The 13,342-nt window shown below is 41.1% G+C and overlaps 1 protein-coding gene across 2 annotated transcripts in view; it reads right to left on the bottom strand.

The window, feature by feature from the left end:
* VPS41 (VPS41 subunit of HOPS complex) overlaps positions 1–13,342 on the bottom strand; it is a gene marked incomplete at both ends in the record, with an annotated part of 103,762 nt that overhangs the window by 20,897 nt on the left and 69,523 nt on the right. For both annotated transcript variants that reach the window (XM_079538201.1, XM_079538202.1), the window contains 6 exons: positions 787–914; positions 1,383–1,475; positions 8,411–8,492; positions 9,182–9,243; positions 11,040–11,096; positions 12,396–12,511. In XM_079538201.1, coding sequence (XP_079394327.1) covers positions 787–914; positions 1,383–1,475; positions 8,411–8,492; positions 9,182–9,243; positions 11,040–11,096; positions 12,396–12,511 — 538 coding nt within the window. The remainder of the gene's footprint in view (positions 1–786; positions 915–1,382; positions 1,476–8,410; positions 8,493–9,181; positions 9,244–11,039; positions 11,097–12,395; positions 12,512–13,342) is intronic.

Raw genomic sequence — 13,342 nt, 5'->3', positions numbered from 1 at the left:
TATACATCAGAATGGAAAACATATTAGGATGCTACTTGATTTTATGAACACGTGAATAGTTGCCAGTTTTTTTAATAATGAGGAATAGCACTGTGCAACTCCATTTATGTAACAGTCACAGTATTCATGTTCTGTGGTTCCTGCATTTTCACTGCCTCCTGTTTTAAAACCACAGGGAAAGCTACACAGAAACATTAGCTTTTCTAATTTTGGAAGCCACCTGAAAACCACTTCAGAGCAAAATAAAAATAAAAAAAAAAAACAACGAACACACAAAAAACCAACCCATATTGCTCTCTTAAAACTTTGGGACAGACAGTAACAGAGCAGCAGACAGTAGCTCTGCCTTCTTCAAAAGAGGGTGTATGAAGATAACTTAATATAGGTGGGCATCAGGCTGAGAAAACTGAAGAACTGTATCCTTGCAAGAAGTACTTTAGAACCAGATCAGCTTTAACACATTTTCTAGTCACATATTTCCAGCCATGCAGTAAACTTAAATATGCTATTTTTGAAACAGAGGGGAAAAAGAAAAACAGATTATCTTCCTGTTATTTTCCTCTTCCCAAAAAAAGACTTCCTCAGGCAGCACAGAGAGAAACGCAGGGTATTTGTTTTGGAAAGAGAAGTAGCAAATCCAATCTCATACTAAACTCTTCGCGTTCATACACTGCAACACTGCAACACTGCAAGGATCTCTGTTAAGAGAGTTAGACAAATATTGATAACCTACTGTATCCCATCTCAAGCACACTTTCTGTAATAGGAGTTTTAAATTGTACTCACAGTTCTGCAAGGGTTCTTAACAACGTCCTGTTTTGTGGATCTTTCTTCAGGTGATCTACTACAGCTTGAACTATGATTGTGTTGTTGTAGAGGTCTCCAGGCCACTCTTTTATCAGGGTTGCAAACCCCTAAAAGTATAAGAGATTGTAACAGAAACAGAAATAAGTGCCTAAGGAACATTTCAAACATCAAAGCCCCAGCTAAGCCTCTGAGATGATACATGCTGTGCTACACCTCTAAGCCACTTCTACATGCCCACAAACACGCACAGCGTATAGATTTTCCTTCTCAGGGCAACGTTATCAAGATTCATGAAGCTGGGTCTCTTTCAGGTGTTGCTTGCTTTGTGAAGCAGGTGGACTACTTGTTTTACATTAAACAACTAAAAATAATAGTATTCCTAGTAAGTAAATCCTAAAAGATTAGTGTTCTCTGAAAAACATTTTACTTACTCTTCTGTAAACAAACAAAAAGTGTCTTTTTTTGCTATCATGGAATCGTTCATTGACAACCTGTTTGAACACAATGAATTCTACACTGCTGAGTGTGTTTTGCTTGCAACTGCTGCTACATGTGGACATGTCTGTCTGTAGTACCTCATAGTCACTCTCCAAAAACTCATGCAGGACCATCTCATAGATAAGAGGTTTCAAAACTGGATCCCGTCTGGGCAAGTAACGACTAATTGCCTGCAGGAACAAAAAGAGCAAAGAGTAAGAAGGGGTATGATATATAACATCCCAGTATTTTAATGATAGAAATAAGAGTTGTTGGGAAACAAACAACAAAGCCAAGCACAAAACACAGCTTTTAGCGAACATTGGAAACAGTGTATGCTCTGATTTGTAACCGGTATCCTAGTACTACTTGCTTTAAGATGGCACACATTGGAAACATATAACTTACCTGAAAGAAATTTCATTAGATAGATAGTGGTAAGATACTAGTTGGAATGGGAAAAGGAGCCACTGGACTTACCAAGGTGTAACTACTGACTTGCAGTCATTAGAGAATAAAACAAACACAAAAGACCCCTCAGAAAAAGTTCTCAAAATCCATTTTGCCTAGTCTTTCCACTGTATCTTGTAAAAAAGTATGAGCACTCACTAGTTGAAAGATACTTACTTTTAATTTGTGACTTACTGTGAAGCCATTACAGTTTTGAAGAGTTTTGTTTCACTAGCTATTTTTACGCACCCGAATAAAAATTAATTTGAGAATAGACCTCTCCAAGGAAATTCTGAATGAATGTGACCTGTTGCTCTACAGAAGGTGTTAAGAAACTGCATGCTGACAGCTGGGAGACAGGAATCTGCCCAAATTAATTAGCTCATGCCATGGAATTTCAGCACAGCTTCTTATTTACCACTACTATCCACACAAAAAGAGGCCAAGGTTATTACAGCCTGCCAAAACAAACCCTACCACTACTTGCCATGCTGGGACTCTGGGGTTTACAGCTGAAAGCCCAGCACCGATGAAATTCCTCCAAACACTCGGAGAAATTGCCTGTTGCCCACTAACAGAACACGTTGAGGAGCATTTCATTACTGAGGCTGCTTGAACAAAGCAGAAAAAATAACATCACACTACAGCACAGGTTGGTGTGGCTTTACAAACAATGATTATTTGCAACCAATTCTGCCAGTACTTGACTTTGAAGTGCAGCGTGCTGCCAACACCAGCTCTCACCATCTGTCAAAGAATATAACAGCTACCTTGGGGCACAGCCCTGCCAGCTGCCCCAGGGAACCAAACCACAAAGAAAGCAAGCTGGATGTCAGCTGGAGGCTCGAAGAAAAGATTCCCACACTGCTGTTCTCATACCCTCTTCCTGCTTTACTGTCACCTCCTAAGCAAACAGCTTCAGTGGAAAGGCTTTGCTGCAGTTTCTGACTCTGGTTTGCCAGCACCACCCACTGAGGAGCAGAGGCAGCTGGCTCTTCATGTGGGGCCAGAGCAATGCAGAAAGGAAACCACTTCGGCCCCAAGTCCCACTGCTTCAAAGGGCAATCACAACCACCTCCTGCAGCCCGGCTCCTGCGCCCAGCGAAGACAGAAAAGGATCCAAATAATTTTTGAGCCAAGGCACAAAGCTGAACTAAAACCTGTGCTGGAGGTTACAAACTCTCCCTATTTTATCTTTAAGCAGTAGTTAAAGAGTGAGGTCAGAGAGACAAAAAAGCTACAGAATTGGGATGCCTTTATATCAATTCCTCAGCCACACAGGGAAACTGACTTTAAGTGAAAAGAAGATACTACATACGGAAGCATTTTCTTTTTTCTTTCTTCTTCACACATGCTTTCAGACTTCTGATCAATAAAAGCTGGATATACACAAGAAATCACATATAGAAGGTGACATGAGATAGCCTAAAACATCTCACCAATAAGCCCAAACCACAGACACGTATTCCTCAGAGGATACTTCTGAGATGAAATAGGCTGTCTGGATAATGCTGCTCACTGCTAAGCCCACCAAGTCAGGTGAAGTCTTTGAAGTGTCCTCTAGCCAACATTTTGGTCATTAAAACATCCCTGCTGCCACCTGATCATCCTGCACCCCCGCTGAAAGTCACTGCTGCCACAGCAAAATCAACAGCATGGAGCATATCCCCCATGCCACAATCAACAGCACTCACAGTTTGACCTCCTCCAACAAAACCACCTCAATCCAGGCTCAAGGAACCCTGGACCTAATGCTGCAGTGATTCATGCACAAGCTCAAGACTCCATCAGGGTAACACTGCCAGAGGAGCAGAGGAGCAGATCGCCTCAAGGCCCTAAAATTTTGAAACTGCTGTTTAACAATTTACCTGCAGAATTGAGAACCACCAAGATACCAAAATGCAGCCTTGATAGCCAAGTAGGATTTTTTAATATAGTACACTCAAAAAACCCTAAACCCACAAGCTATACTGCAACCATCAGGTTTCAGGCAACAGCTTGCAGATGAAGGGAAAAATCTTTAAGGAAATTTGCTTTTGAAATGCACAAATAATTCCAGAGAATGACAGCGTGATACAACCATTCCAAAGATAAGAGCTAAACTTCAGAAGTTCATGTAATTTCATTTCTTGGTCCTAGAAAACATTTTGTCTCTTCATCAAGACTAAAAGCCTTTACAGCCCAATTATATTATTGTGTTTCATAGCTGCTGGTGGGATAAATAAGTAAGAAATTCAAATGACATAATAAAAGAAATCGCAAGCATTACAAGAATTTAGATCTGGCTAAACTTCATATACCCTTAATAACCTGGGAAAACTTGTATGAAACTGCAATAGTAAAATAAGAAAGGCAACTTCCACAACTGCAACCTGAAGCTGAATGATGTAACATACTGTACTTTATGTTTTCCCAAGTCCATTTCCAAGGGATCTGAAAAAAACACCAACCACTTAGAAAGGCAGTAATTTAGTAGAGATTTTTTTTGCAGCAAACGTGCCAATATTTTTATATTTTACAGTCTGTTGGATGACATAAGTGGAATCAAGAAAAACATCCATTCCAGACACTTGTATCTACAGACAAAATAAAACCAATAGAACTATGAAGCAGCGTATCAAAATTTCACCCGTACCTGCACTCAAGTCCTTTACTGGATTGAAATAAAAAGACAGAAGCATGTGATTTCACCTTCCAGTGTGGCAAAGAGTGCACCGAACCACTAAGAACTCATCTAAAAGGCAAGGCTGTTCTTGCACTGGTGTGACTAACACAAAAGCCGTGCATTTCTAAAAACCATAACGCTGAAACACTTCCACTCTTTGAACAGAATTAAACAGCTTAAAACCAGCAAGGGACTGCACACTGTGACATCTTAATAATATGTCCTTTTTGGCTCATTGAGTTTGAATAGGAAGACATCAAATTCAGAAATAAACGTACGTGCATCACCAAAGGGAGACTGCATACTGTTTTCTATGGGTTTGGCTGTGACAGCAGTGTATAGTCTTATATCCCAAGGCAATTTATTAACTGAGAATCTCACATTAAACATACACCATCATGGTAGCTGGCTTCCTACCAGCAAAAACACGAGACAGGGCAGACTGCTTCTCTTTTGCCACCATTTCTAGCAAGGAACAAACTGAGATCATCCGGTACCATGTTAGCACAGGCAGAGCAAGTCACCACCAGAAACAGGAACACAACTAGCTTAAATCTTAGTTCAACAACAGTCTGTTGATTCTCTTGGCACATTTTCTAATTTAGACACTGCACAGGAAACAAATACCTCCCTTTCCTCTTCACCTGATGGTAGGATATGAACGCTTCCTGGTGCTTGAGGTACGCAGGGGTCAACTGCTGGGGGACGGCCACCTGCACACCTGTATCCACCTGCACACCTGTATCCACCTGCACATCTGTATCCTTGTCCCTAAGCTTCCTAAGACCGCTATTCCACAAACTGCAGAGATCAAATCTGTCCAAACGACCTCTAGAGGCATGACTGATATCCAGCTCTGCGTGCTGTAGTAGAGAGCCTGGCTTCACCTTCAATCACCCACTCTGCCATGGAGAGTGCAGGCTGAGGACTGCAATCTTTTATCGGCCTTCTCATCCACAAATGGCCAATTCTCAGGCCAAGACTAGGCCCTAAAGACACAGGCCCTCTAGCAGACCCCCTTTTTGTCCCAGTATGGTCGTGCAGAGGATGCCGGGCGCTCTTCTCCCCATCTCTCTCCTCCAAGATCAGGGCAGAAGAGGTGCCGAAGGACAGCTGATACAACTCTTGAAACTCAACAGTTTTTAACGATTACATCTCCCTTGGCTGCCTGTGGGGTATCAGCATGCTCTGCCCCCTCTGCTGCTGTCTAGCACAGACAGCTAGCTGCAGGGTGCTCAAGAGCCCCTGCCCTGACCCTCTTGGTACGTTCCAGGCAGCTGCAGGGTGGCTGAGAACCCCCCCCCAGAGCCCCCACTCCATGGTACATTCTTGCAACCATCTCCCAAATGCCATGTTTTGGTTTCCATGGGACACTCAGAATCCCTGAGAGGAGAGAGCGAGTGACGCTTGCACGTCAGAAAGTTTCTCCTACCTGAGATGGAGCAACCGCCCTTTAAGAAGAGGCGGCCGATGGGCAACGACATCGAGCCCATGGAGGTGGACCCGCCTGGCAGTGACACAGAGCCAATGGAGGTGGATCTGCCTCCGGAGGATGACATGATGGAGGTGGATCCACCTCCGCTGCTGCAGATCAGCCAGCACGGCACCACTGCCAGGCCGATCAGAAAGAGATCGCGCCCCAGGCATCGCCGGGGTGCCAGGATCCGTCCACCTCCATCCAAACGGCCGCCTCGACACCGGCGCTGATGCTCCCATCCCGTAAGTTTGCCCTCATCCGGGAGAGCCCCAGCTCAGGGGCACCCTGTGGGCTCACACAGAGCCTCCATTTCCCGGTCGTTCTTCTTTTCGCAGCCAAGGCTCCTATGAGTCCGTCCTTCCCATCCCCCTCCCTCGTCCCTTCCCAAGTCCTCTCAGCTCTTCTTCACTGAATCCTGAGGAAGAAAGCAGGGCAGGGACTGCCATCCTCTGAGCTGCTGTGAGGAGGCAGCAGAACGAGTCCAGCAGAGGGACCTCGACTCCTGGGGACACTGAACAACGCAGAAGCACACGGATCCTGTAAGTTTACCATTACCCAGGAGGGCCCCAACTCAGGGCCATCCCATGGGCTCACATGGAGCCTCCATTTCCTGGTAACTCATCTTTTCACAGATGAGGCTTCCATGAGCCCATCCTTCCCGTCCCACTCCCTCATCCCTCCCCAGGGTGGGAGGAAGAGCCAGAAGTGACAGAGGCAGTTGCTGGTGTGAAGAAGCAGAGTTTGTTCGGGACAGGAAGAAGTCCTGAATTTCAGCAGGAAGATGCAGCCCAGATGCTTCACTTGGACTTTTTGTTCAAGAATCAACGGCTAATCAACAATCAATTTAAAACAGAAATGCAAAATAATAAAAAAAGTAAAAAAAAACCATAAAATAAACAAATTTTCTTTTTTAAAAAGAAAAATAATAACTGTCTTTTTTTTTTTTTTTTTTTTTTTTTTTGGAATTTTAGAGTTTGTATGCAGATTCCCATGCCCCCTCTCTTCTCCCCCATATAGGATTGTACCCTAGAGCAAAACACACTGCCCTCATTTCCAGCCCCAGGAGCCATTGAGAGAACTGCACAGACTACGGGTATCCCCTTGCCCTGCCTCATCACCCTCTGCTATGTGGAGGGGATAGTGTACATACACATCATCTAGAAAAGAGTAAAGAGCCCATTTTGACTGTAGAAAAGATAGTCTGACAGAATCATACGGACTATATAGTTTCTTAATTATATCCTGCTGAAACTTAGCTTTCCCGACAAACAAAACCTATAATAGCAGCAGTGTTACTATTTCATTAGCTGCAAAAAAGCAGGATCAAAGATTGAGAAAAATCAGCTAACAGCTGTATAAGGAATCAAGTTTTTAATTCTGCAGCAGGATACATATCTCCGAAGAAGTGTTTCAAATGGCTGTTTTATTTTCCTTTAACACATACATTCTTCCAGAATGAAACTGGTAACCTATTTCCTTCACCTATTTTGGTTAAAAACTAAGCCAAAACACTAATACGTGAAGAATACATTTAAATGGGAAACATTTTGCAAAGAAAAAGAAAAAAAAGAGAGGGAAAGAGGAATAAAAGAGAGGGAAAGAGAAAAAAAAGAGGAAAAGAGGAAAAAAGAGAGCAAAAGAGGGAATGAAAAGGCTGGAGAAGGTGCCACGGAGACCTCATTGCTAACTTCCAGTACTTAAAGGGAGCTTATAAAGAGGAGGGAAATCAACTTTTTACAAAGGTAGACAGTGATAGGACAAGGAGGAATGACTTTAAATGAAAAGAGGGGATATGAGGTTAGATGTCAGGAGGAAACTGTTCAGTGGGAGGGTGGTGAGGTGCTGGAACAGGCTGCTCACAGGAGCTGTGGATGTCCCATCCCTGAAGGTGTTTCAGGCCCTCGGTAAGCCTGAATTGGGCCCTGGGTGATCTGATCGAGTGCCTGATTTAGTGTTTGGCAACCCTGCCCACAAGCAGGGGGTTGGAACTAGACGATCTCTGAGGTCCCATCCAACCCAAGCCATTCTATGATTCTGTAGTTTTTCCCTAAATTACTCGGCTTTTTAACTATTTTTTGACAATTAAAGCCTTGGCTCTGCTGTAAGGGACTTTGGATGCTCAGAAAAGGCTGCTACTCACAGAGGCTTTTCTGTGTAAAAGCTGAGGTAGGCTTTTTGAAGACATACTCGAAGGAAGTGAAAATGAAATGGGAATGATGTATTTAACTGTAAGCATCTGTGAAAGTAAAGCCCCTGGGGGTGGGTCTTCTACTTGTGGGCTGTCAACAAGTTAAAAATAGGTAGCTGAGTACCTGGGGTATGCTTTGCCTCCAACCCTGTTCGGAGGCTTGTTAACATACACCTATCAACCTGAGTGACAACTGTACAACTCAGGATCTGGTGCAAGAATTTCAAAGGCAGTGTCTTGTGCTACCACATTAGTCATTAAATGTCAATTCTTTAGATACTTGCTCAAAACATGAAGGAAATAGAGCATGCCAATTACCTCAGCTGAGAGATACAAATAAACTTACCTTAAGTTGACCTATTTCTTTAAACTTGTAAACTTCAAATTCCCAGAGTTCTGTGTTTTTGCCAAGAATTTTCTGGCACTTTCTGGGAGAAAAACGAAAGGGGAGAGAACAGAAGTTCATACACAGAATAACACAAACGTGACAGCATTATTGCAAGGATTTATTTTCCCTACCAGACTCTTTCAAATTTCACTAATTTTGGTGAGCAATTGCTTCAAGCAATGTCATTGCATTCAAAAGAATTTGACATCTTACTATGCATTCATCCTTACTGACTAGGGTTGTACTAGAGATTTCACTCACAAAGTAAAATTAAGCACTTAAAGATATACATACACATACATACATATTGAAATACAAATCTTAGGCAATTTCTTATCTTTTAAGTAATCAAATCTGTCGTTTTGGTTACACCCACAGAACCACAAACTATCTTTTGATGGTCTCACATGCAACTGACACACTAATAAGATTGTCAACATCGAAAGGAAACCTCAATGTTGAAAATTTAGTGTAATTTTGAAAAAATCACAGGTTACTTTCTAAAAAATATGTCTCAATTTCAATTAAACTTAAGAAAGATTCCAATAACTTTCAGGTCCCTACAGGCAAGAAAATAAAGGACACAGTAATATGTCTGTATGTTTTTGAACTTTAGAAACTCCAGAACACACAGAAAACAACAGCACAAAATACTTCAGAATCAGTAATTGCTCTCACTGTTTCTCACAGACACACTTCAGCCAGCAAAGAAAGTCTTTAATACGTTACCGAGCAGCCAAGTCATGCTCTCCTTTCTCCACTAGGTGATTTATATAGGCTAAGCCTATGTCCTAAAGGGAATAAAAATAAGTAATTAGTTATAAAAGTTTGGAAGTCAAGTACTTTACTGCTACATTAAGTCCTGTTTCAGCTACAGTCACTGTCACTATGTCAAGCACCGGCCCCTACATGGAAACTCTCAGTTCTACTTTAGAAGTAGGACCCACAGAACAGAACACAACATATTAGCCTAGATACCCCAAGAACTCAAATCACAATGCTCTTTTACATCCTTTTCATAATCTTGTTGACACTAGGAAGACTACCACCTCTATATGCTAAAGATTGTTCAGAACACACAGCTGATCACTCAGTGCTTGCATTGGCTATCTCAAAAATAAGAACATCAACCAAAAATCTTCTCTACCAACATGAAGTTAGCAACAGACAAAAATCTTGGTTGAGAATATAAGCCCCAGGGATGCTTCATAAAGTAAAGGCATTACCAATAATTTTTCAGGAGTATGAAATATAATTGCACATTAAATTCAACTCCTCAAGAGTTTATCAGACATTTCAGCTGCAAAATAATTTGGTAGGCACGTAATACTAGAATCCTGTCCAACTGCTTGCCTTCTGCTGTAACCTCAATACTGGCGTTAAGGTCAATGCAGGCTACTGTACCCACTGCGTAACTTAAGAGTCCTATCACAAAACTCATTGTTTCAAACTGCAAAGAGTTACAAAATAAGAAGGTGCAGAGGGGTGGTGATTATAACTGTAGCCTAAACACAACCCAAGACAACCACAACACTGGTCAGGCGGTACACGTGGGATGCCATTGCTCTGATCACCGACAGGCAGTGAGAGCATGACTAGTTTTAAATCCCTGTACCCTTAAGCCTTCACTTAAGACTTGATATCAACTTTTATTTTTTTCCATTAACAGCTTCTGCAGGTTTCACAACAACCCTCAACAACTATGCTTGTACACACCTACAATGAATTTCATTCCAGGAGAGGAAATTCTTGCAAATCAAGACAAAAGCATACTTTTTTTTTTTCCTAATATATTGTCAGGTTGATTCTTAAGAAATCTCTATATCTTTTGCAAGGGTCACAAAGCAGCTAAATCATGCAAACTCTCGATAGGTAATGCATCAGGTCCATTAAGTCTTGGCTCAACTTCTGGACAGCATAAGGAAAGAATTTTTAAGATGTATGGATACTGTGTGTTCAAATTATAGAAATGTTACATTATCTACCTCCCACGCTTTGTCTTTAGCACCAATAATCTTCATTGCTCTTGGAAGGAACTATAAAAGTGGGAAATAACTATATAGGTGGGAAATAACTATACAATAGAAAAGGAGTTTAACTATGTAAAATAATGAGAATTGCAAAGGAACACGAGAGCTAGATGTGAAACTGCAACAGAACTTCAGCAGCATTCAAAAGGTCGTCCAATTGCACCTTGGAAACTCCTGCCAAAACCCTGTCACACATACAGGGTAAAAGTTAGAGAAATGTGTCACCCCATGCTCTATCTCAAATATTGCAATAATTGTGCTTCTTGAACCACAGTAAATTTAATGCAGAAGTAAAAGCAAACAAAATCCCTATCAGCAGTCAGAGAAGTGAAATTCTTTTTAATGTCAATAGCACCTTTATAAAATCCACATCCCTGTCATGTTTCATGCACTAACATTCCTGTTCTGCAGCTGAAACCAGGAAATCGAATGCTAGTCAGAGTATGCCTAACAGCTATTGTCTGGTGTGACACAGAACAGGGAATGCATTTGTAGCATCTCACAGTGCTCTAAAGGAAATCAGATACTTTGTTTTGAATAGAAGTTTTCAGACTTACCAAAATCTTGTGCTTTTTTATGGTTTTCTGACTGATCTCAGCTGCCATCAAAGCCTCCTGCATTCAGAAAGTAGAAAACAGAGATACTAGCCATATACACAAACTTTCGATACAGAAAGGTCTAGAACTGCATACATCAATTTTTTTTTCTTTTTTTTCTTTTTTTTTTCCAGAGCAGGGTGTTTGAAGTAGTAGAATTTTTAATGCCATGGTTGAATGAGGAGCTTTGAATTCATACCCAAACAAAAGCAGTCAACCAAAGAGAAAACTACTTTTGTTTCCATCTGGGTTCACTCCACATTACTATATTAGGATCAGATCTCAAGATTACAAGAAGAAAGACAATGCAATCCCATTGGATCATTTTCAAATGAGAACTCTTCCCTACCAAAACGTGAAAAAAATCATCAGTATGGCAGTGGGGGAGGGGTATACAGCTCCCTACCCCAAAAGCCTTCTCCAGTCAGTATGACTTAAATTTAAGTGTCATTTTTGCTTCCTTCTTCTACTTCAAATGCACAGAAACAAAGCTGCCACTTGTACAAACAAAATGAAACCTTTAACATACATTCTAACACTCATGCTACCTACTACCTTGAATAGCTTTCACAAAGGCACATGCACAGCTGTCATTTGCAAATTGCTGGAGTCTTCAGGGACCAGATGCTGTGATTTACATAACTGCAAAACTGCACTCATCACACAAGTTTGTTCTTCAGACACAAAAGCATCTGCAAAGATTCAAACAAACCTGCATGACGAGTACCATGACTGCACTAACAAAAGGTGTAAGTGCTGAATGGCACTTCTTTTTCTTATAATGGGCATCCAACAAGCAGCATATAAACAAGCATTTGTAAGCCACTTCATGTATGGTAACGTGTGTTCTAAATCACTAAGTGCAGGAAATCAGAATCCAGAACAGTGAGATAGTCTTAAAGGATTTAATATTGATTTAGATGTTGAGATACACGTGCTTAAAACCGCCAATATTTACAAAACAGTCCAGGAAAGATCTAGGAAAGTGGCCACACAGATCAGCAGATTTAGAGCCAAGAAACAGCTTTCATAATTTTTAGTGACAGCAAACACATTTTGTATCTGATGCTGATGGCAGTATTCGCAGTGTTTAGTTCATCTTTCTCATTTGAGTGCCATTCAGATGAGTTGCTCCACTAAGAAGTCTGAACCTCGAGAGACATGACGCAGAGATGCATGGCCAACACCTGCCCTCACAGCCATTCAGATAACGACTTGAGGAACACAAACTATTCAGTTCAAATGATCTAGCTAAGTTCACTGTACCACAACTCCAAAATCGGAAGAGACTGAAGGAAAGAATGTTGTAAAAATTACTTCATATTTCTTCTTCTCAAGAAGCCAGTCAATGTGGTCATCTTGGTCCCGTTCTTTAGCTACAACCACGTCTCTTGGGCTGATGATATAAAACAGTGATTCACCTTCCGAATACTCTGCAAGTGCATACACAATTTTATTATTATTATATTTTCCTTAAGTAAAGCTTTTTAGTACACCCTAGAGGGGAATTTAAAGAGGAAATGCAAGGAAGGAAGCAAAGCTATTCCTGCAGAACATGCTTATTCGGAAAGCTATATTCTCCAATGAATTAAAACTGGCTTAAATGGTAAAACAGCTTTCAAAAAAAAAAAAAAAATCACTACAGCTTATTGCAGATTCTGATTCATTCACTATGTGTAAACTTTATGACGGTTTAGAACACATTATTGTACTTTTAGAGGACTATTACACTCCATAGCCTGCAATAAACTTATCCTCCTCATCAAGGTCAAGGCCATCAAAAGCATAAATGATGGATGCCATAACCTCTGGGGACACAGCACATCATTACAGCAATGCATTTGCAACGCTATAAGTTAAAGTTATATGTATAATGCATTTGCCTATACCATAAGCCTTTATTTTTAAGTAAGCTCAAAGTAAAAATGTACTTAAAGGTAATATCAAGCAGAGAAGATGACTGCTCAGAATAATTATTGTTTGCAGAGAACCCATGAAGAATTACTATCAATATTTAGTGGGTATGGGGAAAAAAGAGCATTCCCCATCCCATATCTGGAATATCTGGGATATCACGTATCACTCCTGAGCCTATAAGCAATCCACAGAATACTGCTTGCTTTAAAGCCATCCAAAATTTTTACACTTGTCAGGTTAAGTAGAATATTTATTAAGCATAAAAGTACAACTGTGGGCATCAGTGTTCTGCTTAGGGACAGGTATAAAGCAATCACAACTCCACTGATAGCTGCAGAGATGTTTTG

The sequence above is a fragment of the Tetrao urogallus genome, assembly GCF_951394365.1.
Source record: "Tetrao urogallus genome assembly, chromosome: 7".
Taxonomy (NCBI): domain Eukaryota; kingdom Metazoa; phylum Chordata; class Aves; order Galliformes; family Phasianidae; genus Tetrao; species Tetrao urogallus.
The sequence above is the reverse complement of the archived record's forward strand: the minus strand, read 5'-3'. Positions and strand labels throughout refer to the sequence as shown.